The sequence below is a fragment of the Podarcis pityusensis genome, assembly GCF_964106645.2.
Source record: "Podarcis pityusensis genome assembly, chromosome: 10".
NCBI lineage: Eukaryota > Metazoa > Chordata > Lepidosauria > Squamata > Lacertidae > Podarcis > Podarcis pityusensis.
This window is the reverse complement of record NC_138035.1, coordinates 67,549,772-67,577,592: the sequence shown is the minus strand read 5'-3', so window position 1 is coordinate 67,577,592 and position 27,821 is coordinate 67,549,772. Positions and strand designations below refer to the sequence as shown.

The 27,821-nt window shown below is 40.6% G+C and overlaps 2 protein-coding genes across 8 annotated transcripts in view; one reads left to right on the top strand and one right to left on the bottom strand.

Moving 5' to 3' along the window:
• ABCD2 (ATP binding cassette subfamily D member 2) overlaps positions 1 to 27,821 on the top strand; it is a 99,867-nt gene that overhangs the window by 5,465 nt on the left and 66,581 nt on the right. The window contains exon 2 of the mRNA XM_081023610.1: positions 5,119 to 5,528. The gene's annotated coding sequence lies outside the window, so the exon portion shown is untranslated. The remainder of the gene's footprint in view (positions 1 to 5,118; positions 5,529 to 27,821) is intronic.
• Positions 1,934 to 19,799, bottom strand: REDIC1 (regulator of DNA class I crossover intermediates 1). 7 transcript variants are annotated; one of them, XM_081023681.1, is made up of 12 exons: positions 19,197 to 19,799; positions 17,781 to 17,820; positions 17,112 to 17,247; positions 16,642 to 16,774; positions 14,904 to 14,970; positions 14,343 to 14,476; positions 12,446 to 12,963; positions 10,953 to 11,019; positions 7,605 to 7,665; positions 4,747 to 4,795; positions 3,790 to 3,872; positions 1,934 to 3,537 (listed from the first exon to the last, which is right to left on the bottom strand). In XM_081023681.1, the coding sequence occupies exons 1-12, from the start codon at positions 19,235 to 19,237 to the stop codon at positions 3,076 to 3,078; spliced, it is 1,791 nt and encodes a 596-aa protein (XP_080879807.1). In that variant the 5' UTR covers positions 19,238 to 19,799; the 3' UTR covers positions 1,934 to 3,075. The 7 variants fall into 7 exon arrangements, with proteins under 7 accessions (XP_080879807.1, XP_080879809.1, XP_080879811.1 ...); XM_081023683.1 differs by having other exon boundaries at positions 7,605 to 7,662; XM_081023685.1 differs by having other exon boundaries at positions 18,524 to 19,798.

Genomic DNA, 27,821 nt, shown 5'->3' with positions numbered 1-27,821 from the left:
GTCCAAAGGCACAGTGACTTTGAGAAATGCTAGCTTAGAATATCTTTGCTCCCATACTATGCATTTGGACCGGAAAACCCCACCTTTTCCTTGCGGCACTCCAGCCAAACAAGTATTCCAACAAGGAACTTGAATCCCTTGATTATAAGGCTGCTGGTTGCTCAGAGGAGAAAGGCAGTGCAAACCACTCCTTAGTTTTGTATTTGAAGAGATGGCTTTGTCCATGTAAGCTCAGCAAATGGGCAACAACAGAAATGTTGCACGCTTATTAGTAAAAGGAAAGACTTTCAGCTCACAAATTTTGGAAACAGTATTCTTAAATTCAGTAATTAGAGTTATCACATACATCCCAGTTTATATATAATATATACACTCTTCTGATGTATAATTGATACTCTTCTTTTTGCTTGCTTTGCTGAAATGTGTTTATTGAATTGATTTTTATTACATAAAGGACATTTGACAGGTTGAAATATTGGTGCTGTATGTGTGCTAAACAGCATCTTAAAAAGCAGAGACATCACCTTGCCAACAAAGGTCCCTATAGTTAAAGCTATGGTTTTCCCAGTAGTGATGTATGGAAGTGAGAGCTGGACCATCAAGAAGGCTGATCGCCAAAGAATTGATGCTTTTGAATTATGGTGCTGGAGGAGACTCTTGAGAGTCCCATGGGCTGCAAGAAGATCAAACCTATCCATTCTTAAGGAAATCAGCCCTGAGTGCTCACTGGAAGGACAGATCCTGAAGCTGAGGCTCCAAGACTTTGGCCACCTCATGAGAAGAGAAGACTCCCTGGAAAAGACCCTGATGTTTGGAAAGATGGAGGGCACAAGGAGAAGGGGACGACAGAGGACGAGATGGTTGGACAGTGTTCTTGAAGCTACCAACATGAGTTTGACCAAACTGCGGGAGGCAGTGGAAGACAGGAGTGCCTGGCATCCTCTGGTCCATGGGGTCATGAAGAGTCGGACACGACTAAATGACAACAACGTGTGCTAGTTCTGCTAATCTGTTTGTATATATTGCCTTTCCCAAAAATGTTGAGTGCAAGGCAGTTTAGTTACTAAGACTGATGAAACTGGTAAGCCCAGAATGGACACTTAAATCTTGCCTGCAGAAGATGGAAAGGACCAAGTAAAGAAAATAGTCTTGTGTCCTTCTTCTGGATTCTTCCTCTGCCAGCAGGTTGCTATAGATTCTAAAAGAAGCTCTTTCAGTTTTCAGTTATGTAGGAATTATAGCACCTTGGAGTGTCCTGCAGTAGAAACACCTACTTGGCTAACGTCTACTGGTTTGTGTGTTGCCTGTCAAGGAAAATTGTTGTTACTGTTGTTATTTTATGTGTGAATCTGCTTCTGGTGCTTTAAAACACAGTTTGAATGCCAGAGAACACACACGCACAAACCTTTTACATGACAACGTCTCCTGAATGAGAACGTGTTACCAGAAGGACCCAGCTGAAGCAGGGTCAGCAAATCTTTCAACAATGCTCACTGAGAAGGAAAAAGGCACAGCATATTAACCTTCAGATAATCCCTGCCTTTCTTTCAGTACTGAAAGAACAACAGTTAATGTCTCTCTTCTGACCCAAAACATTTCCTAACAAAATGGGATCGTGGGAAGTAATCAGAAGGCCAGAGTTTAAAATAAAAGTGGAGGTTCTGTTCAGCCACAGCTTGTCAGGGCTGACTGACACTGATGTGGCCGTGCTGAAGCAAGGAATACAGTCAACAGCCAATAGAGGATTTGGGTGTCTTAGCAGAGTTATGTTTCAAAGAACAGAGAGTAAAAGAAAACAATTTTATTTCAGATTGCAGATCACATAGCTACTGAATAAAATAAGAGTAAATGTCAACCTTTCAGGCTCAAGAAAAACATCCAAACAAAGTAAAAGCCGGTAGTGGTTAAATTAAGTTAAACGGCTGAGAAATGATGTTTTGGAATATGTTTTTTATTTTATATACTACCATTCATAATGTTTATGCAATAGCAGATTACAATGAAGTAACTTTGGTTAACAGTTCTAATTGCACAATGAATTTCTGTGTTCCTGTTCAGCAATTTCTAATGCAGATAATGAAAAGAGTATTTTGTGTGTTGACAACAGAGGTGGAAACAATTGGTTCTATATAAAGACTCCCTTTTCCACGATCCTATTCAGATGTAAGGGGCCTTTTCCAAGCCATCAGTTTCTTGGCACATGAAGAAGCAACAAGCTTGCCCTATCCTGACGCTTTCCATTCCTCTTCCTTTTGCACAGTCAGCTGCAGAGGAAACCCAGTTTTATAAACCACAGTTTTTGAGTATAAACCCAGAAACTGTGTTTTAAGTGCTGCCCCCCAACCAGCACTGCAGACTAATTCTGGTTGTAGTCAGTGCTTAAACCGCAGTTCTCCAGTTTGGAGATCACAGGCAAATATGGTTTAAGAAACCTGTAAGTTTTTTCTGCAGCTGAGCACACATGGAGGAGGTTGAGGGATGGGGTAGAGGAGGGCTTGTTCAAGCTTGTTCATCTACCAACAAACCATGGTTTGTCCAAGCAACTTGTTACCTCTGAATTGGTCCATTGCCTTCGAGATGAAAAAGGCAGAATGAGAACAGACAGACATTTCTTTTACCATAATATGTTCTTATCAGTTGTGTATACTACAGAAGGATATACTGATTTTTTTTGGGGGGGAGGAGCAAACAGCTGTGCAAAAGAGGTCGCCACCCAACGCAACACACCTTATTTAAACTGGCTCCAATTAACACTAAATTAACCATGCTTAAACCTGTTACAATCACTGTAGTATACATTTAACCCTATGTTTGATCATGGCCAAGGGATTTAACTGTGTCTGAGCAGGACAAATATGTGTGTCCACATTCTTTAAAAAGAATAAATTGGTCAAAACACCCATATTTATTAAACAGCTAATAAGCATATAGATTGATTTGATATGACTTCTTTATTTAATCACACGCCTCCCCTTTATTACTGTAATCCAGAATGCCTAAGTTTATTTTGCCATGTACTGTTTCAAGAGACAAACTCTTAACTCTCAACGAATGGGTGCTTCTCAGAGCAGCGCTTCAGCTTTCATCTGCAGGAATGTTCTGCCCTCCAGTGGTCTCTACCTTGCTGGCGGAAGTGGTGATTTCAGCACTATGGACAGAGGATGGCACGTTATTACAGCTGCAAGCCTGCATTATATTGCATTGCACGGCTGCGTCAGATTTTTCTATTTCTTCAGCACGTGTCTCTGTTTGCGACCAAGCGTTGAGCTGCGCCTTGAAATTAGCATGTTTATTTTCACACGATCTGTGTGTTTGAGCTCTGTGCAACATATCTTTCTTCAGGGGCCTGGCTGGTTTTGCCTGGGGGTGAATGTCAGTTGTTTTCTTGTCGAGGAAAATGGAATACATGGCCATTGACTGGCAACTGCACTGCAGCTTTTGATTTCCTGAAACTGGAAGTGGATTGCCATCATTTCTTGCAAAAGGGTTCTCAGAGTAAGACAATGCTCTTCCATCCTGCTCTTCCTCTTCAGACTGTTGAAACAGAATTGTTAGTTTAATTGTGCACGTCTGGGTCCAGGGAATCACCATTATAGTTAATGTCATATAGGAATGGTTTTTGGTGTTTATGTGACCTGCTGCATTCAACCCTGCTCATAAATATATACATTGTACTGGGGTAAAAAAACAAAAAAACAAAAACAAAAAACCATTGGCACCCCTGCTTATTCCCAGACCCTTGGATAAGCTTGTGTAAACTCAGTTATGGCAATATTTGTCTCACTTTACCTCAGCAGATGTAGTAGTGGCATAGCTCTCTGTTCGGTTTGGAGAATAACTAGGTGACTGGTTGCTTAGCTGAGATTCTTCATCTGAAACAATATATATCTCAAAATTCTAAGCACTAACAAACTTTTCTAAAAGAATGTTGTCTAATTTCCCCATGTTTTAGAACCAATGGGAGGGAAACATTTTTTAAAAGATGAAAATGACTAAGTGGCAAGGGACAGTGGGAAGGAGGAAATTAAAGGACACTTATTTTGCTCTGTTGTCAAGAGCCCCATATGGCTTTGGACTGGGTGATATCTTCCACCGCAGATTCTCCCTCCTCACCCTCATAGGCTTGTTCCGCCCAGTGGTTTATACGATATCTTTATTGTCATTGTCCCATACAGAACAATGAAACTGAAAATCTACATAAAACATTCAAAAACCCCTAAAAACTCTGAAACCCCATTTTAAAATACAATATACTATAGAGACTTCTTATGCTGCGTTTAGAACCAGAATTGCATTTGCGTAGAAACTGTTTCTCAGGCGGCTAGTCCTGGTATTTATAACCCTATACCTTCTTCCAGAAGGCAGAAGCTGAAAGAGATCATTTCCGGGGTGCGCACTATCCTGCACTATCTCTGCAGCTTTCTTATGGCACCTGACAGCATAGATTTGATCTAAGGTGGGAAGAGTGCACCCAATTATTCTCTCTGCAGTCTTTACAACCCTGGATAGCATTGTTTTTTCCCTGGCCATGCAGCTCCCAAACCACACACACAGACCATAAGTTAATACACTCTCCACAGTACAATGGTAAAATGCCATCAACAGGTCCATCAACAGTGGTTTACCTATTTAAGAAGAGTTAAAGCTACATAAGAACTCATTAGGTGAGATACTCAGACTTAAAGAACATGTGTTCTGTTCTTCTTGACCATTAAGAAAACTAAGGAATCTGAAATTAGTACTAACCTTTTTGTTTTCCATGCTTTGAGTGCTGATCATAGTAATTACAGGCTTCCTTTCTCGGGTTGTTGTTGTTGTTGGTTTTTTTAAAAAAAATAAAGATGTTAGACTAACTTCATTTACTGTACATTTTACTTTGAGTTCCTCAATTCTATTTAAGGCAAATCCCACAAATTGTGGACCAGTCATTCCAATAATATTGCACTAAGCAGCTCACATTCTCTTATTTCTACCATGATCTCAAACCATGAGCTTCGAAGTTGACCCAGGAAAATGGACATAACTTGCCTTTTACATAAAGAAAGATTACTAGGTCATTATCTGTCTTCATAGCAACTAGACCACTGGACCTTTGCTAAATGACTTGACAAGGTGTAGATATTCACTCATGAGACTGCTGCACAACACTGACTCTACATAGAAGAGGTCATTCAGTATAAGCAACCAGGCCTCCTACACTTTCTCCATAGGCTTCACAATTTCTGCTATTGCTAAGTCTGGTGGGAAGGAAGAGTTAAAGGCGACACCTATCAAGCCAAGTTGACCTAAGGACCTTCCCTCACCTGAAGCTGCAGATGGGGAGTCTTGTGCTTCATTGTTATTGCTACAACTACTGTTTGTAGAGGGCTGGACTATAGGCATCCCCCAGATTGCACCCTGAGACAAAAGCACTGTAGCTTCTCGTTCATGCACAAACACAGCTTGCTGAAATGAAATGGGGAAAGTGAGGCTCTTCTTTGCAGGAGTTTGTTCCCGCATCCTATTGAGTGCTGCCATTGGCAAGTTTGGTGAGTTTTCACCTGCATCTCCATCATTCTAGGCCGTTCCTCTGTCCTGGTTTGAACCGGGTAAGTTATCTTTTCACCACCAGATGAGACAAATGAGTTTATTCAACATCTGATGCTATTAAAAATGGAGAGTATGATTAGGAGAATCATCTCGCCCTTCATCTGTGCACCTCCACTGCCTGAACCAAGTTGATTTGATCTTCCCAAGTTCTGCTTCTACAGTGATCTAGCTCTTTTCTCCATATGTACTCTAGGGGTGTGGCCCTCAGATTTGTTGAGAACAGTTTGGGGGAATGGCAGGCAACTGGTCCACTGCAGAATGAGAACAGTCTCTAATATTTCAGCTTTTCCCTTATCACACACACACACAAGAGAAATAAGCGCTGAACTGATAGGGAAGGGTAACACTTGAGTGTATCGTGTGCTGCACATAGGCTCTCTCCTGTCACACACATTTGAGATGAGCCGTGTGGTGTTTTACGCTATGCTTTTGTTGTTGTAATGTGCTTTGTTTCAGTATGTTGGAAGCTGCCTTAGAAGGGGTAACCCTGAAAGATGACCTAGAAAGTATGGGCCCCTTTGGGAGGAAGGGTGGGATATAGATTTAATGAATAAATAAAACAGACAAATTAATTAATAAAACACTTCAGGAAAATCAAATACTGTTTCTCCTCATCACAACCTTCATATCTGATATAAATCCTTGGGAATTTGCCCACTTTCCACAGGAGTGATGAGTGGCAATTAGCCAGTCCTCTTTGGGTTAGTAATAGTTTCCCACTTCATAATTAACTCCCCCTTAACAGCTGAATCATACTCTCAAAAACAAGTCAGTTGCCAACATACTAATGCCATTCTCTATACAGAACCTAACATTTTGTCATACTGAGTTTGAGAAAACAACTAAAATGTCAAGGTCTTGATGCTTGCCATATCAGGTAATCTATAGAAAGGACTGTCAATTTTATACTTGAAGAAAATCAAAATTCCACTCCAAGGTAACCCAAGTAAAAGCTACCCATAATAATAAAGGCATTTGTCATACTAATTTCAAATTATACTAACTTTAATAATTGTTTTGACATTATAGCAGAGCTAGAAAAGAAGGAGCAAAGAGCTGCCATGGAATCATATAGTTGGAAGTGCCCATGGGGCCATCAAATCCAACCCCTGCAATGCAAGAATATTTTGCCCAATGTGGAGCCCAAACCCATGACCATGAGATTAAGAGTCTCATGCTCTACTGAGTGAGCTATCCCAGCATAGGAAATACTGATCTCTCTTTTTCACTCCTCAGCCTTTTGCTCCCACCGAATTCTTAAGGGCTGATTCTATAGGCTGATCTAGATGTGACAACGAAATGTGGGTTGGCCAACAAAAATGGAAACCCTACAGCGAGTTACTCTGTCCATGTGTCGTTAAGAAAACACATGTCACTGTGTTCATTTCACCATGCCCACAGAGGTATGGTGGATGTCAGGTTAGGGGGCGGGGAAACAACCTGCATGATGCTATCCTGTCCTGGAGTTCCGTAGTATCTACCTGCTTGCCTGCTACCTATATTGCTGTCTACATTCTCAGCTGTAATATTCCATCACTTTGTCCCTGCTTTCTTTATTGCATTCTCCTCAGCTCTACCTACAATCAATTCTGATTCCCAGTTTAGTTCGCATCATGATGTGTCTGTTTGCACAAACTCTCAGTACAGTGGCATGAAATGCAGTGTTTGAAACAAATGTGAGTCGTGCTCCTCTAAGTAGCACTGCTAACCTGGAGCATTTTTGAAAATTTACTCTTCAAAACATACCCCTAAAGAATTTTGCTTGCAATTTGGTGTACCCCACCAACCAATATTCAGACAATTAAGGAATAGTCAAGAGCCCAACCTAAGCTCATTGGAAGAGACTTCCTTTCCTCATATAATGAGAAAAGTGCTCAAGATGCCAGATTTCAGCACCAGAGGGCACACAGCATAAAATAATTCTATGTTCAGATCATAAGTAGCACTGAAAACATGCCATATTCTACTCGAGCTTCTTCCCTTTACACACAATGCAAATCATACAGAGCTTTTACCTGTTCAAGTCCAAATATCTGCAAGTTACTCAGATTATGTTCTGCCCATCCAGCCTTCCTGCTGCAAAATATCGGGAGAGGGGAGTCACTTCCATCGCAGTTTCAGTCCCTGATCACCAAACTAAAACTAACATTGCTAGTGGTGTTTTGGTATGTTATGGTAGCTATAATTAAACTATAGTGTTAACTGAATAGTTTATACCCTTTTGAATAGTGGAGATCTAACACTGGGCTCCTGATCTGAAAGTGCCTGTTCTATGCCACACTGTAACAGTAGAAGAGGAATAAGATGCATTATAATTTAAAACATTAGCCTAATGGGGCCAAAGACTGTAATTCTAAAATAAGGCATATGCTCAGCCTTGATCTTTGTTCTATAATACAGTGGTGCCTCGCAAGACGAAATTAATCCGTTTCGCGAGTGTCTTCGTCTAGCGGTTTTTTCGTCTTGCGAAGCAACCCTATTAGCGGATTAGCGGATTAGCGCTATTAGCGGTTTAGCGGCTATTAAAGGCTTAGCGGCTTAGCGGCTTAGCTGCTAAAAGGCTATTAAAGGCTTAGCGGCTTAGGAAAGGGGGGGGGAGCGAAAAAAAAATCTCAAGACTCGCAAGACATTTTCGTCTTGCGAAGCAAGCCCATAGGGAAATTCGTCCTGCGAAGCAACTCAAAAACGGAAAACCCTTTCATCTAGCGGGTTTTCCGTCTTACGAGGCATTCGTCTTGCGGGGCACCACTGTAATTGCATGCAATAGGCAGTAGGTTTCCTTGCTCAGTAATAACTTCTAAACATTCAACAGGTATCGCTGTATTTCCCAACACAACCATTTTTGTTAGGAAACAAAGTTGGGGAAGGAGTGTGAGGTATCTTGCAACCTGAAATGGAGTGATAGCATGGGATCATCTGATGTAACACAAACACCAGCCTAACCTTTGGTGTGATATGCTGGTATGTCCTTTTGTCATTCAGATCAATTTAAAACTCTTAGGCCTCAGGGCAACTGCACAGTGACTTACTTTGAGAAACTGCAGTAAGTACGTAAACATCTATGATACTTTGCTGAACAGCAGCTATCACTAATTAACTGCTATCATGGATTATACCCTTTACCTCAGACTTTGGCAGGGGTAACCAACATGTTGCCCTCCAGACATTGTCTGACTTCAGCTTCCATCGGTCCCAGGCAGCATGGCCAAGAGTCAATGATTATGGTGCTTGTAGTCCCCCAGATATGGAGGGGACCGTGTTGGTTACCGCTAACCTGTGGTGTGCAAGCTGACAGATGTGGATCATAAAACTATTTTCTGGCCATGGTGGCTTTATCAAATGGCTTTTAAAAATGCACACATTGAATCGGACACTGAAACTGGAGAGTCAGACTGCTATAGAGATTGTCACAACAGAAATACTTGCATATATGCAGTAGGCACCATATCACTACTTTAAAGGTTAAATCAGGGGTCGACGGGGGGCCACTAGGGGCGCATTGGAAGATGGCTGACAATAACATCTCTCTGGCCCACACGAGGTAATTAAGAGGCTGTTATGGGAGTATGCAGCCTCCCTTGTTGCCCCAAGGATATGGGGAACACTGCCCTTGCCTGCTGTGCCCATAAATCACCCCCAGATTCGAAAGAAGGGGGTGAGGGCACTAGGCAGAATGCCCTTGTGTGGACTCCGGCTCTCCTCGACGCTGTCCCTGATCGCACCACTAGCTGCAGCAATTTGTAATAATTAATTTGGAAGAAGCAAATGCACATATTTCAAGTGAAGAAGGGGAGTGAAGACTACTAACTGAAGGGACCTCTGTGAAAGAAGAGCGACGGGTCGGAGCAACAGGAATATTTCATGGAGAGGACATATTAAAGGCTGGGTATGTCGGTAGCGGGAGTGGATGGGGGGGACTTTTTTTCTTTTCTTCTATGTGATTAACCAAGAACCCCTCCTCATACTGGATCCGTAGGCTAACTGACCTAAGCAGGATGTTTAAGGACTGTGTGGAAATGAACTTTAACCAAAAGTATGTTTTATGGAGATTGAGTAAAGAATAAGAGCTTTTGGAGTGACGCAGCAATAAAAACAGTCACCATCTTGCCAGGCTTTGTCGAAGGAATTGCAACCGGGAGGAGGAATGGATATGTTTTCGGACAGCATTCCTGGCGAACCTCCTCAGAGGTTGGATAAAAGCGACAGACTTGTGAAGATTAACAATGGTAAGACTGTTTTTATTTATGGAAGTGATGATATACGGAAGCCGTCTGAATATGATTCTTGGATGAATAAAAATATCCACACAGCATTACAACTTGCTTTAACCCGCTTTGGAGAGCATCAGAGGTCACAAAGAGAAAGGAAAAATATATGAGAATAACAAGAGTAGATGTGGAAAATAATAAGAAAGGACTGGACAGTATTGTGAACATCATATGGACAGATTTGTGGACATTAAAGCAGCAGCAAGAAGATGATTGGATCCCCTTCGGAACTTGAAATATGTGTACCCCCAACAAAAATTTAAAATTCGGCTTTGTAATTTGGAATTTATGTAATTTGGTTTGATTTGATGTGATTGGTCGGTTAATAAAAATTATTTTAATAAAAATAAATAAAAATAAATCAGGGGTCGACAACCTGCAGCCCATGGGCCACAAGCGGCCCACGGGGGTCATTTAAATGGCCGATGAACCGCCCCCAAACCGAGCCACCCGCTCAGTGATTCCCCTCTCGTTGCGCTAAACCGGCACAAAGCGGGGACTCAGTTCCGCGGTGCCAGAAATCGTGTCTGCACAGACTCGATCCAGCCCACAGAGTAATCTCTGTGGGAGTGAACTGGCCCAGGCGAGGTAAACCATGCTGGGTTAAATGAAGCACAAATGCTTCTGTTAGGGTTCCAAGGGGTTGCTCGAGAGCAAGCAGGCAAATGCCTCCCTGCTTGGCTGTGAAGCCCTGCTTTTGATGCCAAAATAAACTTTATCTGTCCAGAGCGCCACTCTCCCGTGGCTGGCTCATTCACTGGCAGAATCCGTGAGTGGGCGGTCCTTAAACCTTCCCCAGCAAAGTAGTTTCTTGACACCCAGTCTGCGCCTCCGCTCTCGGCGCGAAAGCTTACTGCTCAAGGAGGGCGTGGGTAACGGAGGACCCCTCTCCTCCCCGCTTTGCCCAGGCAAGGTCCTGGCACTGCCTCGCCTCCTCCGAGCCCTGAAGCTCCTCTCCACTGGAGGCGTGGTTACTCTCCTCCGCTGAGGAGGAGCTGCTCCCCACGATCTTTGGGGGGCTCTCTGTAATCCATCCGGCTTTTCCCCTCTCCCCCCTGAGCCAGTGGCAGTTCCCTGACAGCTTCAAAGACTTACCTTTTCTCTAAGCGATTTTGCATGCTGTCTGCTACCTTGATATTTCTCTTTTGGCTTTCAAATCCCACTGAAAATAAAAAAGTTATAAAATATAACTTCAGATACGTCCATAATAATAATAATAATAATAATAATTTTTATTTATACCCCGCCCTCCCCAGCCAAGGACAGGCTCAGAGTGGCTTACAAGCAATAATAAAAACAAATTGAATGATTACAACTTAAAAACAAAATTAAAATACAACATTAAAATATTGAAACATTAAAATATTAAAAGGTAGCCTCATTGCAGGAGGAGAAGGAAAAGAAAAAAAGAAAGAGAGGGAGGGAATCAAATTGGCTCCAAGCCAAAGGCCAGGCGGAACAACTCTGTCTTACAGGTCCTGCGGAAAGAAATCAGATCCTGCAGGGCCCTGGTCTCATGAGGCAGAGCGTTCCACCAGGCCGGAGCCAGAGTTGAAAAGGCTCTGGTTGAAGCTAATCTAACTTCCTTGGGGCCCGGGACCACTAGGGTGTTGCTATTTATGGACCTTGAGGCTCTCCGTGGGGCTTACTTAATAACCATTTATTAAAGCTATTTAAAAAACAAAACAAAAAAAGCAACAACCAAGTATGTACCCCACATATGTGATGTGATGTGATGTGTTTTAGGTGTGGAGAATCTCAATGAACACTTTCCCTGCAACAATTTCTCCATTAATTTTAATGGGAATCCATTCGCTCACTGACTTCCTCCATGGAAATGAACGGGAATGCCACTTGTATAGAAGCTTCATATACACACATAGAATTCTGGATCAATATGTCTCTCTGTAATCTAATTCTAAATGCAACCAGATAACCAGCAGTGATAATTGTTGCTGCATCTCCCCATAGCTCCATGACAAGAACAGTTATGTATGCTGTTAATCCACTTCCAAATTTGGCAGGAAGCCAATGCACTGCACATATAATGATGATATTGGTAACTTATTTTAAAAGACAAGGGTATTGGTAATAAGCTTAAAAGCCAATAAGTATTCTGTACAAGGAAGTGCAAGTGAACAAGTGGGACTTTGCATAGAGGTTGGCTCTGTCCTCTTTCTTGATGGAATCCATGCAGTAATATGGGATAAAGTTAAGTGGGATGCAATGCAAATACATTAGAGAGAAAGCAAATATTGTTTCTCAGTTGGGATTCTGGACCTAGTAAGATGCAGCTTCAGCACCCAACGCTTCCCTCTAATTTCTCCCAGACAAGTGAATGGCTGCCATTCCCTTACATGCAGAAAAAGAAAGCAGTGTGTAAGAGATATTGTCTATACCAATAGCAGTGCATCTGTGTGTATCCCCTTCAATATATAGGACCTCAAGAGGTCCCTTTGATATATAGACCCTCATATGAAGCACTTATATTAACAAAAGGACATTTTGCTAATTGTATTATTGGGCTCCTTAAATATGAGAAGGCCTCTACACTGTCTTTACCCACTTCTTCCATCACAGACATTTACCCGTATTTCCAAAGTTTTTAGCATTCTCTTGCTGTTCAGAAAACATTACAGGCTTTCGTTCTTGAATACTGTCATCTCTTGGCTGATTAATGGACTCCTGGGTACTTGCATTTAAGCTCTGGCTGTTTGGGAAGAAAATCTGCTCTGGAGCTGTGAAAATGCCTCTGAGGTCTCTTTCAGCAGGGCACCTGTGAGCACCACTTGACATCTGGTGCATTTCTTCCATATCGTAAGGACTAGGCATTCTGGATATTTCATTTGCATTAGCTGAATCAGTAAACAGCTGGTCGATGATGCTTTTGTTACCAAAAGAATGGCTGGAATCGGAAGAAGGAGCAGTTGGAAACTGCTGTTTCTCCTCTTCAAAGAAAGCTGCAATGGGTCCAGAGCTTTCACCAGGGGTAGCCTCTGATATGTTCTTCACAAACCCAAACAATGGCTCTTCATTGCGATGGCTTCTGAAATTTGTGTCATCACTGACCTTGGGAGACTTGCCAAGTGGGTTACTATAGTCTGGACTTTGTGGGGATGGGGTGGGGGAAATGAAAAGGTGAGCATTTAAACAGCTAAGCAACATATAATCTGCTGACATATTATATTACTAGTATAAACATGCATGTTCTTCTCTTCGATATGATCTCAATCTCTCTCTCTCTCTCTCTCTCTCTGAAATTACCCAATTTTTTAAGAATTCCGAATACTTTAAGCATGTTACATCTCAATTATGAAGAGAAACTGGGACCTTGTTTTAGTCTTTTTCAGAATCGTATGAAACATCTTATTTTAAGCAGTTGTGACTAACTAGTTCAACCACTGTATGTCACTGCAGCTCCACTGCAGTAAACTTGTCAGTAGCAGGAGGAGAGGCATAAAGCACTTTTGCATGAAAAGCACAGGGAAAGATGTTAGCAATATGCAACACCTAATGGGCTATCATGTATACTGTGATAGAATTCTGAAAGCATGTTCAGATCCATAATGGCTCTCAGAATACTATCATGCCATACTTAACAATACATTTTAAATGTATTGTTAAAAATAGGCAGTGTGTTTGCTGAGAGCCACAGTAGTCTACGATCCTATTTGTGCAAGTGTGGTTTAATGAGACAAAAGAAGCTAATAATTGTCATGCTGTGTCATTTCAATAGTCCATTTGGCTTTGTTCCCTGTTCTGTTTATGTAATTTATGAGAGCGTTCTGATCCTCTTTCGTCATAAGCTAATTCATAAATTAAGCACAGTGATTAATGCAAGAACTGGCAGAAGAAGACTATTTACATTAAACCGAAGTGTCATGTAAATGTTTGATATGCATGGTGCAGGAATCACAATTGTGATGTTTGGTTGCTTATCTGATGTTGTAACACCACGTTGTAATGATCTTATATTGGATCATCCTTTTGCATATGGGCCTAAGTTTGTAGTCAAAAATGTCAAGGCTTCAGCCATGCAATCTGTACATGACAAAATTAGAATGTATAGATTGGGCAGCTGCCCCCTGCAGGCAATGGGCTCTATGAGCGTAGGCCCCTCTGTAAATATGACAATCCATCATGTGATGCTAGGACTGGAGTTGTGTGCGAGGGGAAACGTGATTCTGATATGCTCGCCATGCCTAGTCTCCAATGTCTGCACAAAGCTCCAGCAATACCACAATATATGTTGTGAAAACAACTCTAAAATCTGATTTCTCAAAACAAAGAACTGAATTCTCTGTATATGAAAAACAAAAAGCACGGGAAGTCCAGTACAGTAATATCTTAGCACAAGTTTTATCTTCAAGATGCAGAAAACACAAAAAGTAATATAATTATGCACTTCAGAAGCCATTATATTTTTAAGTGGATAAAAATCCACTCTGCATTATATTTTATTTGCAATATAAAGCCCGTCCCTACCTATTCAACTGCTGGAAATATAGACCAGAAGCTGTGTCTACATCTGGGTTACTGAAATTCCTTTGCCTGCAGGCAGCCTTTGAAAACCAAGGTTCTTCACACATAGTATTTGCTGGCTGAGAAGACTGTAGGCACTGTCAACAGATTATAAGAACACTTTGTAGCAGATGCAGTATGTCCTTGGACACTTGCTTAACTTCTAAAACCCTGGGAAATCTGTTTTTTTTTCCTGATAGACAATCAAATGAACCTTGAGACTTTCTACTAGCATACACTGATTTACTTATGCTTATGAATCTTATTTTAAAATAGTATTTTGATGATTATGGGTTTATATGCCACCACCAGCCCTATTTTGGGAAAGACAACTATTAAACAAAACTATGCAATAAATGTAAATCACTAGGGCACAAACTTTTATTGTACAAGATCTCACAGGAATTGTAGCAAGAGCCATTTGGGGGATGCAAAATATTATGCTGCAACTAACATAGAGCCAACAGTGACACAACTGAGTGTAACAGAAAAAATCTTGGTAGGCATGGTATAAGCATAGCTTACTTGGGACTGAATGTTCTGCTTTTCAGATAGATATTTTCTTCTGTTTTCTAATACCTCCTGTTGTATCCTATTATGACAAGGAAATTTAATAATAATAATAATAATAATAATAATAATAATAATAGTTTATTTATACCCTGTCCTCCATGGCCAGGACCAGGCTCAGGGCAGCTAACATCAAATTACAGTATATGATACATTAAAAACATAAATCAAACAATAGATTAAAATACAGCTAAAAATCAAGGAGCAGAATAAAATCAGATGTCAACCCACGGATTATAACTATAGGGGTTGGGAGTATTGAGTGCTCACTAGGCCCAAATGTTTGTGCTCGTCTTATATGAGCCAGTGGAAAGGGCTAGGGAGGCCACTTACATACAGGGTCTTATAAAAAGAAGAAGAAGGAGTCAGACTGGACCCCAGCCAAAGGCCTGGTGGATCAGCTCCATCTTGCAGGCTCTGCGGAAAGATGTCAAATCCTGCAGGGCCCTGGTCTCTTGCGACAGAGCGTTCCACCAGGCCGGGGCCAGAGCTGAAAAGGCCCTGGCTCTGGTCGAGGCCAGTCTAACCTCCTTGAGGCCTGGGACTTCCAAGGTGTTATTGTTTATGGAAAATTTTGCATATTTTCAGAGGTACTGAGATTTGCATCTTTATCAGACTAAGTAGAGGGCATTTGGTATTCTTAGGTTTTCTTGACGCTGACTCGGGCAAAATTAAAACTCTTACAATGTAAACCTATGCCTGTCTACTCATTGCCTTAGAGACAAACTTCAGGTGTATAGCAGCGAAAGGAGGCTGTGGTCTCCTCAAGGACCTTGAGTCAAAGCTAACTTGTATATTGTGGCATAAACTTTCATGTCCCAGACTCCACTTTGTCAAAGGGAGAACAAAGGAAAGTAATTATAACACCAAAAGGCCAAGCCAAGCAAAAGATAATGAGGTGTGTCACTTTATTATGCAGAGCCCAAATAAATAAGTCATGTTTTATTATTTGAATAAATAATGTTGATTCTGAGCCTAATAGCTTTACTAGGCAAGCACACTTCTTCAGATACACAGATGTAAGTGTGTATCTGAAGAAGTGTGCTTGCACACGAAAGCTCATACCAAGAACTAACTTAGTTGGTCTTAAAGGTGCTACTGGAAGGATTTTTTTTATTTTGACTATGGCAGACCAACACGGCTACCTATCTGTAGCTTTACTAGGGGCACTAAACAGGGCTCCCAAACACCTCTCTACATGGAACACCTCTTTTAAATGTAAAAAAATTCACACAGTTTTATACCAACAGGAAGATCTATTAATCAGTTTAAAACAGGAGCTCTAGCTGTATGCAACCACTGTCAACGTCACCATTCTTTCATAATGTTAAAACTTTTCTCAGCTTGTCTTGTTGGGATCCTCTGACTTCAGAAAGAAACGGTAGCATCTCATGGCTACTGATTTTCATAAGGGATCAGAAAATTCCATAGCATTCTTATAGGCTACTTACATTTTCACTTTAATGTGAGAGAGGTTGTGGCATATATAAGAAAAAGAGCTAGGAATCTGTGATGTGCAGTGATTATTAAAACATTTGCCTGGGATGTCTTCATTTCAGCTAGAACCTATAACTCTTCACATAGCTGCTCCTGCATGCCAATGTAGTCTATGATAGGTAGGTAGGTACGTCGGTAGGTAGACAGATATAATGAATCAAAATATTACAATTCAGAAAATTATATTGGGATGTACCTGTGCTCAGTGTCATCTTGGTATGGTTTGGACTGTCTACGTTGTGGTGACTCGGGAAGTTCTACATTGCGCCTTCTCAGTGGGAATTTTACTCCTCTGTTAATATCCACATGAACTGCTTTTCGAACATTTTCTGTAATGAAAGTACTCAAAAGATTAACAGTCCTTTGAGTGAATTAAAGAGGGACATCCAATGTTTTGGTAAGAGTGCAGGACCAAAACACTTTTTAAACAGTGCTATACAGTATTCATTATTGGTGATATGTTCATTGTAGGTTACAACTTTTTCGGCATTATGTTTTCATTTTTAGTTAGCAAGACATTCAATGAACACAAAAAGGTTGTGGTTCAGATTTGATGAAGTAGGAGTAAATTTGATGGAGTGAATGTTGGAGAACTTTGCCACATTTTTCCTGTGGTCATGCTTTTAATGGTAAAACTTTGACAAATAAATTTGCAGTTAAACTCACCAGAACAATCTTTCTTGGTAGATATCTGATTAACAACACACAGATTGAGGAGATCTAAGCTGACAGCTGAGCTTTTAAGGGGAGAAATTCCCAACAGCTTCATCTTTGATTTAAGCTTTTCTTTTTCGAAAAAGTCCTATTAAATTAAGAATGACAGAAAAAATGTCATAACAATGTACACTTCCTTGCTAAAGAAACAGGCCCTTGGTCATACATATATCCCACCTCGAGGCTCAAGGTGACAAACAATTACAAACTGCCTTTAAAAAAAAGGAACTTTCCCTCGATCATTCCATCAAGATCCTCAAAACAGCTAGTGCCATTGGCAGCAAAAGAGAAGAGTTAGCAGTTGTGAAAGAATTCAGCCTGAAAGTAGAACCTTGAAAAGGACACTGACAATATGAACTGAAAAAACGTGATTTGGGAATGGCTGACTTGCATGGGTTTTTAATTCCTCATTTCCAATCACGGGACATTTCTGTCTACAAGCAGAAAAATTGGAGTGTTTGAACCCCGTGAATGGCTTCATAATATCACATCTACCTCTCTGGAAAAATTAATCTGTTTCCAGACTTCAATGATGCAAATACTCTCTTCTCTGTTGTTTATTTCTGGCAAGCAGAAATCACATTTGCACCTGCCTCTTAATTCAGTGTAATTCTTCCTTACCTTCTGCTTTCTTTTCTCCTTGGTGAGCATGATTCTTTTACTTGAAAGATTTAAAAGAAACATGAATTTGTAATTACATTAGTAATATACAGAAATAATAAACGATTGCAGACATTTAGGAGACATTTACATACTGCATGTTTAATACTCTTCTATTTACCAGGTCATCAGCTAAAGCTAATCTGCACTAATCAATGGAATGCTTCAGTTCTTAAATGCCTGTTAATTCAAAGTTTTAAAGCCAACTAGCCAGTAATAGACTTCTCTCCACTGGAGGGAAAACAAATAAAATAAAGATAAATCCTTAAATTCTACATTTTGATCAAAGGACTTGAGCACAACAGTGCTCTGCCTACCTGTGATTCCCAGAAACTTGACATTCCAACAGTGGAGGCAGAACATAGCCATTGCTAGTCTTATCCTCTGTGGATTTGTCTAATCCTAGGGCCTCATCTGAGTCAATAATTCTCCTTAAATTTTTTTTTTTTTAATCCCTGACATGAAAAATCAATGTGACAAGGGTCTTCTTCCCAATATCCAGTCTTGGATGCGGAAGGAATGTATATTTGGAGAAACATTCCAAACATAAGAAAGTCAAACATGTTTATACTTTGTGTCTTTCCAATGCACATATAAAGAAGTGTGGGGTCTTCTTACAACAAAAAAGTGCATTGGTGTGTGGAGTTATATGCGGAGGGCAGCCTACCACATGGTTGAAGTGTGGTGAAAATAGTAATTATTACCTATTCCCAGAATACAGATGCCTCTACATAGAATCACAGAAGAATTGGAAGGGACCCTGCGGGTCATCTAGCCCAACCCCCGACAATGCAGGAATATGTTTGTAGCAAAAACTTCTACCACAATTATAATATTACTCTTTATATATCTCTCTCTTGACCCTCAGTCATGTGAGCCTTGACCTGAAGTGGTGAAGCCCTGAGGCAGCTTTTATCACCTGAATGAAAACTAGGCCTTAGTCAAGGCCTGTGTGGTTCTAGGACCACAAAGATGGAGGTTCTGGGAAAATTGGGTCATGGAATTAATTTGCCATCTTGGGCACATCCGCTTCTGTCATCCTCAAATGCCCGATTGTGAATTCTAAACAGTACAACTTTTTGAACTGTCAAACGCAACGCTCATTGGAAAGCACTTTTAAAAATCAAGTGTTCTAATGAATAGGGAGCGATGCTGTCCTTTTGCACCTGAGCTGCACAGATCAGTTCCAACATGGCTGCCATCTTCTCCCCCAACAGCAGGCAAAAATTCAAAGCCCTCCCCTTGCAAAAATAAAAATAAAAGCTTCATAAAAATAAAAGCTTCATTGTTTATCTATTGTGGTACTGCTTTGGTGGCCCTATAGCCCTCAGAACCACAGTAAGTGTAATGTAATGACTGAAAGAAACCTAAACCTACATTTGAGGAAGCGTAACATAATGATTTAAGGAAATCGACATTTGCAAATCTGCATTTGAGGAACTTCATATGCTCCCAGCTGTCTCTCAGCAATTCTTTTCACAAAACCTTTGCCTGAGGTCAGAGGCCTTCCTTTCTGCTGCAAGCAGTTATGAGGCCCTTTTGGCTGCACTCACCGAGAGCCACCAACCCAGTTCATTTTCTCTCCCAAGAAAACAGAGCGGCCTACGGATGATTTATTTATTTTATATATTTAAAAAACCACCCTTCTAGGTAGGCCTTGCAGGAAGGCAACTGGCTCTTGCAATGAGCCCCCCAGGAGTGAATGTGGTACGAAGGCTGGACTCCTCTGCGTCTCTCTTCCCCTCAGAGACAGCCAAGGCCTCCCTGGAGCTCTTGGAAGGAGCAAAGGCAGAGGCAGCTTTTCTCCAGCAGTTAAATAAGGAATAGAAACCAGAAAGATTATTAAAGGGAGGGGGGCAGATAAGGGTGTAATCAAAAGGCTTGAGGAGCTGGGGTAGAGTTAGACAATGGCCAAAGTCCTCATCCCATCTGATTTAACATCCACACAGAACATTGTGTCCCGCCCCCTCTCGTCCCTGCATGTGTGTTCATGGCCATACATGATTTAAACATGTTGGGGGGGGGCTTGTACTGTGTGAAAGATATAGAATCTCCACCAGTTTTCACCCCAGCATTTGGAGTTATGCGAGATACAAGTACCGTATTTTTTGCTCTACAAGACTCACTTTTTCTCTCCTAAAAAGTAAGGGGAAATGTGTGTGCGTCTTATGGAGCGAATGCAGGCTGCGCAGCTATCCCAGAAGCCAGAACAGCAAGAGGGATTGCTGCTTTCACTGCGCACCGATCCCTCTTGCTGTTCTGGCTTCTGAGATTCAGAATATTTTTTTTCTTGTTTTCCTCCACCAAAAACTAGGTGCGTCTTGTGGTCTGGTGCGTCTTATGGAGCGAAAAATACGGTAACTTTAGAAGACATCTGAAGGCAGCCCTGTATAGGGAAGTTTTTTAAAAAAAAATGTTTTATATATGTTGGAAGCCTTCTAGAGTGGCTGGGGCAACCCAATCAGATGGCTGGGGTATAAATAATAACATTATTATTATTATTATTATTATTATTATTATCATCATCATCAGGGCTTTTTTCCAGCTGGAACTCACCGGAACTCAGTCCCGACATCTCTCAGTTGGGTGCTATTGCCATTACAAAAGAAAAAGGAAGGCATTTCTGGTGAGTTCCAGCACTTTTTCTAGAAAAATAGCACTTCTTCTTCTTGTTGTTGTTGTTGTCCCTATTTTCGTTGGAGGACATGAAATTAACCTACCGCAGATCATATTTGTAGAGGAATAATTTAGCAGTCTGGTGTCACCCTACTGTGGTCTTTTGAGCTATGATCCTCTGTTTTCTCAAGGCTGCCGAGGGCTATAATGCATAGCTTTCAACTTTCAGATTTGAAAATAAGGGATCAGCAGCCTCACCTGTCCCGGGGACAGTCTACGGGATATCTAACAATCCGGGATAGCAGTGGGAAACGGCGCTGGAATAAGGGAATTTCCAGCAAAAAAAAGAGAAGGCTGACAGCTATGTATAATGTCTTATTCTCAGGAATTTGGTCTCCCCAAAGGTTGTAGAAAGTTAAACACAAACACAAAGTCACAACTACTTTGAAGTTGGCAGGTTTAAAATCAGCTTGTCGGGAGAAAAGATGGTTCATAACTTGAGGGTTGCATGTTCCACATTTGGATTAGTTACCCTTTAACAACCTTAAACCGCCATGTCATGGTCACAGTAGGAATTACAGTCTTCTTTCTCCGCTGTTGGGTGTGAAACCAGAAAGGTGTTAATTCTGGAACAAAGCAGAATACAGACAAGGATGTGATCTTGTGTATATGGTGTGGAATATTTGGTACTGAACGCATTGTTTTCCCCATGCACCTTAGTTAGCACTATTGTTTTTGCTGTCATATCATTCGCAGGTACCTTTCCTCAGCAACCCAGCTCATTGCCCTTGGGTCCTCAATTAAAACTGCAACTGCAGATGAGCCCAAAGTCCTTACTGAACACTGTAAAAGCAGCAACAGGTTTCTGCTCAAACACTTGTAGCAGATTTGCGTTTAAAAGCTTGAGCACAGCAAGGATGGAAACATATTTGGGGAGCTATACATGAGATTCCATTCTCTTTTATTCTGGGTAACCTATTTATTTGCTTTATGTATTAAGATTTTCTTTCCCTTCCTCCAAGCTTTGGGATCGGATGCATGCCAGTCACACAGCCAGTTTTGCCCTTCAAGCCTGGCAAATACTTTTTTTTTTTAAGTTTCCCTAATTATCCCCTTTCCTTTTGTTCAGTTTCTAAAATGAGAGGAGCCAGGGATCATATCTGCTTGGCATCTTGTCACCACCATACCTCAGATTGTGGGGGAAAGCATCTAAATATGACCTCATTGCCTTGCAGCCTTGGTCAGGTATATTCCCTTCTAGTCCTTAAAAAGGGCCATTAAACCCATCCATTTGGTTGGTCAGTAAATATATATTTCATGGGGAAGGTACATTTTACCATATGTGGTGGGACTGAAAGATTATTTTTTTAAAATGGGAAATAATATACAATGAATTGAAAAAAAAATGTTTAAAATAACATTTTGTTATTTGTTAAAAAACCAGAAGCTTTTCTGTTGGGTATTTTGGGACAAGAGTCACCAAAAGAAAAACGGACATTATTTATGTGTACTACAACAGCAGCAAGAATGTTAATAGCACAAAACCGGAGAAGAACCATCCAAAGATCAATGGCAAGAAAAGTTGATGAACTATGCAGAGTTAGCAAAATTAATGGACAAGTTGCATGAAAAGGACAATAGTGACTTTGAAAAAGAATGGGAACCCTTTACAACATATTTGCAGAAACAACAAAAAAATGGACTCACTGGCAGGATTTAAATAAACATTTACAATTTTATTTACAGAGAACAAGAAATATAACAATGGGAAAACATAGTATCACATATAAACAGTAGATTTTACCATCTGATGTAACAAACCAGAAATGGAGGTTGAGGGAAGTCAACAGGGAGGGGGGAAATTGGAAAATGAATGTTTAGTAATGATTATGGATATTTGTTGCAAGAAAGAAAATCAATAAAAAATATTTTTTTTAAAAAAGTAAATATATATTTCATGCTTGGTTAACGTGCTATGTTTTGTGCAATGTTTTATAATTATAGCGCTATGTATTTATATATAATTAGATATGGGTGCTAATTCACTTGGTGTGATTTTTTTTAATAAATATTTTTTATTAGATTTTCCATAAAAAAAAAACATTTTTACAAAATTATACATCCATTTTTAACTTAAACCTTTTTTTCCAGAACTTCCCTCAGCTTGTCTGATAATTTTCCATTTATTTTTTATCCTTGTCTCACATTTCCCAATATTATATTGCACTCAAATACTCTTAATCACATCATATTTTTTAAACAATATTTCTAACAGTAATTTCACAGAGCTTCTTGAAAGCCAACGAACGTTATTTGCTCATCACAGAAAATTTTGATATACTCTGTAAATTTCTTCCAGTCCTCAGAGAATCTCTGGTCACGTTGGTTCCTAATTCTCCCCGTCAATCTGTCCATTTCTGCGTATTCCATCAGTTTCATCCTCCATTCTTCTTTCGTGGGCATCTCTTCCTGTTTCCATTTCTGTGCCAGCAAAATTCTGGCTGCTGTTACTGCATACAAAACTAATTTCACATTTTTTTACTAATTTCATTATCCAGTATTCCCAACAAGAGAGCTTCTGGTTTTTTTAAAAAAGTATATTTCAGCATTTTCTTTAACTCATTATAGATCATCTCCCAGAAGCTTTTTACCTTCTTACATTCCCACCACATATGGTAAAATGTTCCTTCTGTCTCCTTACACTTCCAACATTTATTACACACTTTATACATTTTACCCAGTTTTACTGGTGTTATATATCATCTATATAACATCTTCATAACATTTTCCTTAATCGTTGTACAAGCTGTAAACTTTAACCCATCCTTCCATAATTTAGTCCATTTCTCAAATTCAATATTATATCTGAAATCTCTAGCCCAACTAATCATAACAGATTTAACCTCTTCGTCCACAGTATTCCATTCCAACAATATTTTACACATTTTAGATAAAATTTTCACTTCATTGTTTAAGATTTCTTGTTGAAATCTAGATTCTTTTTCAGAATATCCCCTCTTTAAAACCTCTTTTTTAAACATTTCATTTAACTGAAAATAATGCAGCCAATCCTTAACATATTCTTTTACTTCTTCATATGGTTTCAATTTCCACTTATTTCCTTCCTTTTTTAATAGTTTCTCATATGTTATCCATCTCCTGCTCATATTTATCTTTTTAATACTCATAACCTCTAATGGTGATAACCAATGTGGAATCTTTGGCTCTAATACATTTTTATACCTATTCCAAACTCCAATCAAAGATCCTCTAAAGATGTGGTTCTCAAACCCTTTATGTATTCTTTTTTTATCATACCATAAATACGCGTGCAACCGAATCTATTATCATAACCTTCTAAATCCAATAATTCATTATTTTCTAACTTCATCCATTCTTTCAACCAACAAAGACATGACACTTCATAATATAACCTCAAGTCTGGCAGGGTGTGATTTTAAAATACTGCAAGCTGAGAGATGTTGCATATCCTGCTGATATGGTCTGCTTTGTGCAATGTGTCATTTTTGGAGTGCTGTGAGCTTCTTATTATATATGGGTGGTGATATCTGACGTGATTTCAGAATACTGCATGCTGCCTCAAGTTGGTAGAGAAGTGGAATATAAATGGTTAAATGAAAAAGCTGAATAAACAAAGCTTGCTGTGCAGACTGTGTTCTATCAAGCTTCACTTTGGTTTACAGTTACATCTAACTTTGGGCTTCCTGACTCATTGCAGAACTCTGCTTTCAGTTAGTTCTCCAACTTGCCCTCTTGCTACTGTAATGGCAGTGCTCCAGAAATCTTCCAAATACCACATTATTTGGTCCACATGCTTTGCCTCCAAAACCCATCCATGCCCTCCCCATTAAATGGCTGTTCCATTCTGAACCATATCATTTGTTTAAAAACAGTTACAATTAAAATAACCAAACTGTATTTTTAAAAGACACACACACACACACACACACACACACACACACACAGTGTGTATATGTATATTTCTGGATGTTTATGTGTCTAACAGTTAAATTAGATCAAAGTGACCTCCATAAACTGTTAACAACCTGTCTGCATAAATTTCATTTATTTCATTTGACACTTTGGGGCCACTCAACACAGACAGATAAACCAGAGTTACCAACCAGAAGCCGTTTTTAAAGGGGGTGCATGAGCTTTCAAATCACACTCATATGCACTACATTGTTTATGAGAAATGATGGCCACATTTGTTGTGTGTTTGTGTGTGTGTATCTGCAATGTGTACAACCTGCCCCTTAATTACAGGGATGTGGAGATGATTGGTGCCATATTTCGGGGTGAACCTGGCAAGATGGCTTGCATATGTGATGGCCTCTCAGTCATAGGTCTGCAGAAAAGCTGAACAGCATTGACTAAAACCCAGGCCATGAAACATGAGCCGTATTTCAGCTGCTTCCTGGTATGCGTTGGTCCTCAAAGGAAGAAAACTAGATAGGACATGAATGGTTATTAGTCACATTGTAAAAGAAAAAGACATTTCAAGCCTCTTGTTGCAAAATGGATCGTTGTGTTGGTGCTTACAAGTATTTTATTTTCTTTTAAATGATATTTATTAAAATTTCAGAAACAAAAAATTACATAGTTAAAGAGAAAAGAAACAAAGAAAAAAATAAAAAAGAGAAAAAACATACAAAATACAAAGTACAGAAAAAAAAAACACTTAAAAACAAATCAATCCTTCCATATCTTACATTTCATTTCCTTGCTTCCCTGACCTCCTCTCACCTCCCTTTTTTGTATTCCAGTTCAATTGGTTAATTCAGCAATTCCTTTCCCTCTTTGTTTTTGTCTTAGTCCTTTAACTTAATATATTATAGCTTTAGATTCTCACCTATTAACAATCCATTTTTACATACACCTTTATGACATTGCTGCTAAAACCAATTAACATCATTCTGACATCATTCTAACATTCATTAATTTTGCAATATTTCTGTAAATAGTATTTAAATTTCTTCCAATCTTCTTCCACCGACTCTTCTCCCTGGTCTCGGATTCTGCCAGTCATTTCCGCCAGTTCCATGTAGTCCATCACCTTCATCTGCCATTCTTCCAGAGTGGGTAGATCTTGTGTCTTCCAGTACTTTGCAATAAGTATTCTTGCTGCTGTTGTGGCATACATAAAGAAAGTTATATCCTTCTTTAGCACCAATTGGCCGACTATGCCCAGGAGAAAGGCCTCTGGTTTCTTCAAGAAGGTATATTTAAATACCTTTTTCATTTCATTATAGATCATCTCCCAGAAAGCCTTAATCCTTGGGCACGTCCACCAAAGGTGAAAGAATGTACCTTCAATTTCTTTACATTTCCAACATTTATTATCGGGCCGATGGATGTGGTTAGGATCACAGCCTTCATGAGACAAGCCAGCATCAAAACAGTGCCATAAAAAGGTTGGGCTTGCAGAAAGTGAAAACCTCAAGCCTTAAACTGTATTCTTGCTAGCTCACAAACAAGAATAGAAGTTTATATATGTACTGTACATTATTTAAATCAATGTCAGGATGAGGGCAGCAATAACCACACAGGGTTTTTCCAGATGATAATTACTGTGCTGTGGTCTTCTTAGCACTTTGTCTTTCAGTTCAGCACTTAGCGCATGAGGAAGTTTCTGCTAGCCAAGTTCTGCTATCAATGGAGTGCTGTCAGAGAGCCCTAAATCCTTTTGTCCTTTTGAGGTCACTACCATTTTTCTGATGTGGCATCTGTGCCTTTAGCAGAAGCAGAAAACAAAACTTTTCTCAACATGCAATTGCATCAATATGGTACCAAGGCCCTGTCCCCCTCACCTCCAAAGCAGCAAACCTATTTTCTATTGCTCAAGGGTCTGTCTGAGAACAGTATAGAAATGACTAGAGAGCTCTTCTCCTTAGTAGGCCATCTGAAAAAACTGCCTTCTTCCCTACAGAACCCCCCCTTAGGTGTTAAGATCAGCAGAGGTTGTTCCATCACTCTCTGAACCTTGGGGGGTTGACAGCCCAGGAGAGGGAATTCTCTGTGGTAGCCCTTAAATTGTGGAACTCCCTCCGCACAGAGGTGGGTCTGGCATCTTCATTATACAGCTTCCAGAAGATGCTGAAGACATCTCTTTAACCTGGCTTTTGACACCTGAGATGTATATTTTTAGGACCCACCTTATTTCTGATTGGAAATTATTTAAAACTCTTTTAACAATGTGTTTTAAGCGCTGTAATCTGACTTGGGACCTTAGGGTGAAGTGTGGGTTATTAATAATAGCAATAATAATATTTTGATGCTCACCGGAAGGACAGATCGTGAAGCTGAGGCTCCAAGACTTTGGCCACCTCATGAGAAGAGAAGACTCCCTGGAAAAGACCCTGATGCTGGGAAAGATGGAGGGCACAAGGAGAAGGGGACGACAGAGGACGAGATGGTTGGATAGTGTTCTCGAAGCTACCAGCATGAGTTTGACCAAACTGTGGAAGACAGAAGTGCCTGGTGTGCTCTGGTCCATGGGGTCACGAAGAGTCGGACACGACTAAACGACTAAACAACAACAAAAGAATAGTTTGCACATGCAGATTCATTCACGGAATTCTCAAATCACCTGACCAGTCCCCATTCCTGGGATAACTTCGTTGTTGTTTTTTTAAAGTTGATTCCAAATTTTGCATCTCTGATTGCAAGGCTCATTCAAATATGCAAGGAAGCACTATGCACAGGGAACTTGCATGTGCAGACCCCTTCTTTTTAAAGCCCTGGATGTGAGCAGGGACAATTTCTCAGCTTCCACTGCCTTAGCTCGCAATGCAACTCTTTTGGGAAGGCTGCAACTGGGCAGAGGGAAGGCTGCAACTGGGGAGAAAGAGGGGCAAGTTTTTGCAGGCTAGGCTACAGATCGATCTCGGAAAGCCTGTGATGATGGGCGGAACCCCTCCTTCCACCCCTCTGTTCCACACCTTTCCCCAGGACAGGAGCACGTGTGGGGCAGCAGATCCCGAAAGGGAATTCACCGAGATCACCGCATGCCACCACTGGGAGAAGAGAGAGCATAGCTGTCAACCGTCCCTTATTTGGCGGGAAACTCCCTTATCCCAGTACCGTTTCCCACTGCTGTCCCGGATTGATGATATCCCTTAAATTTCCCGGGTTTCATGCTCGCCTGGTTCAGGAGGGAAGCAGCGGCTCGGGGTCCTCCGCCGCGCGAGAGAGCACGTGCACGAGCTGTCATGTCTCCGTCTCTCCCTTTTCCCCCTCAGGGGCGTGTCATGAGGAGATGGGTGGTGGCAGGTGGGCAGGCAGCCCTTCTCTTGCGAGACTTCCACCGCGCTGCCAGGGGAAGCCGGAGACGGCAGCGGCAGCTGAGGAGGCGGCCTGAGGGAG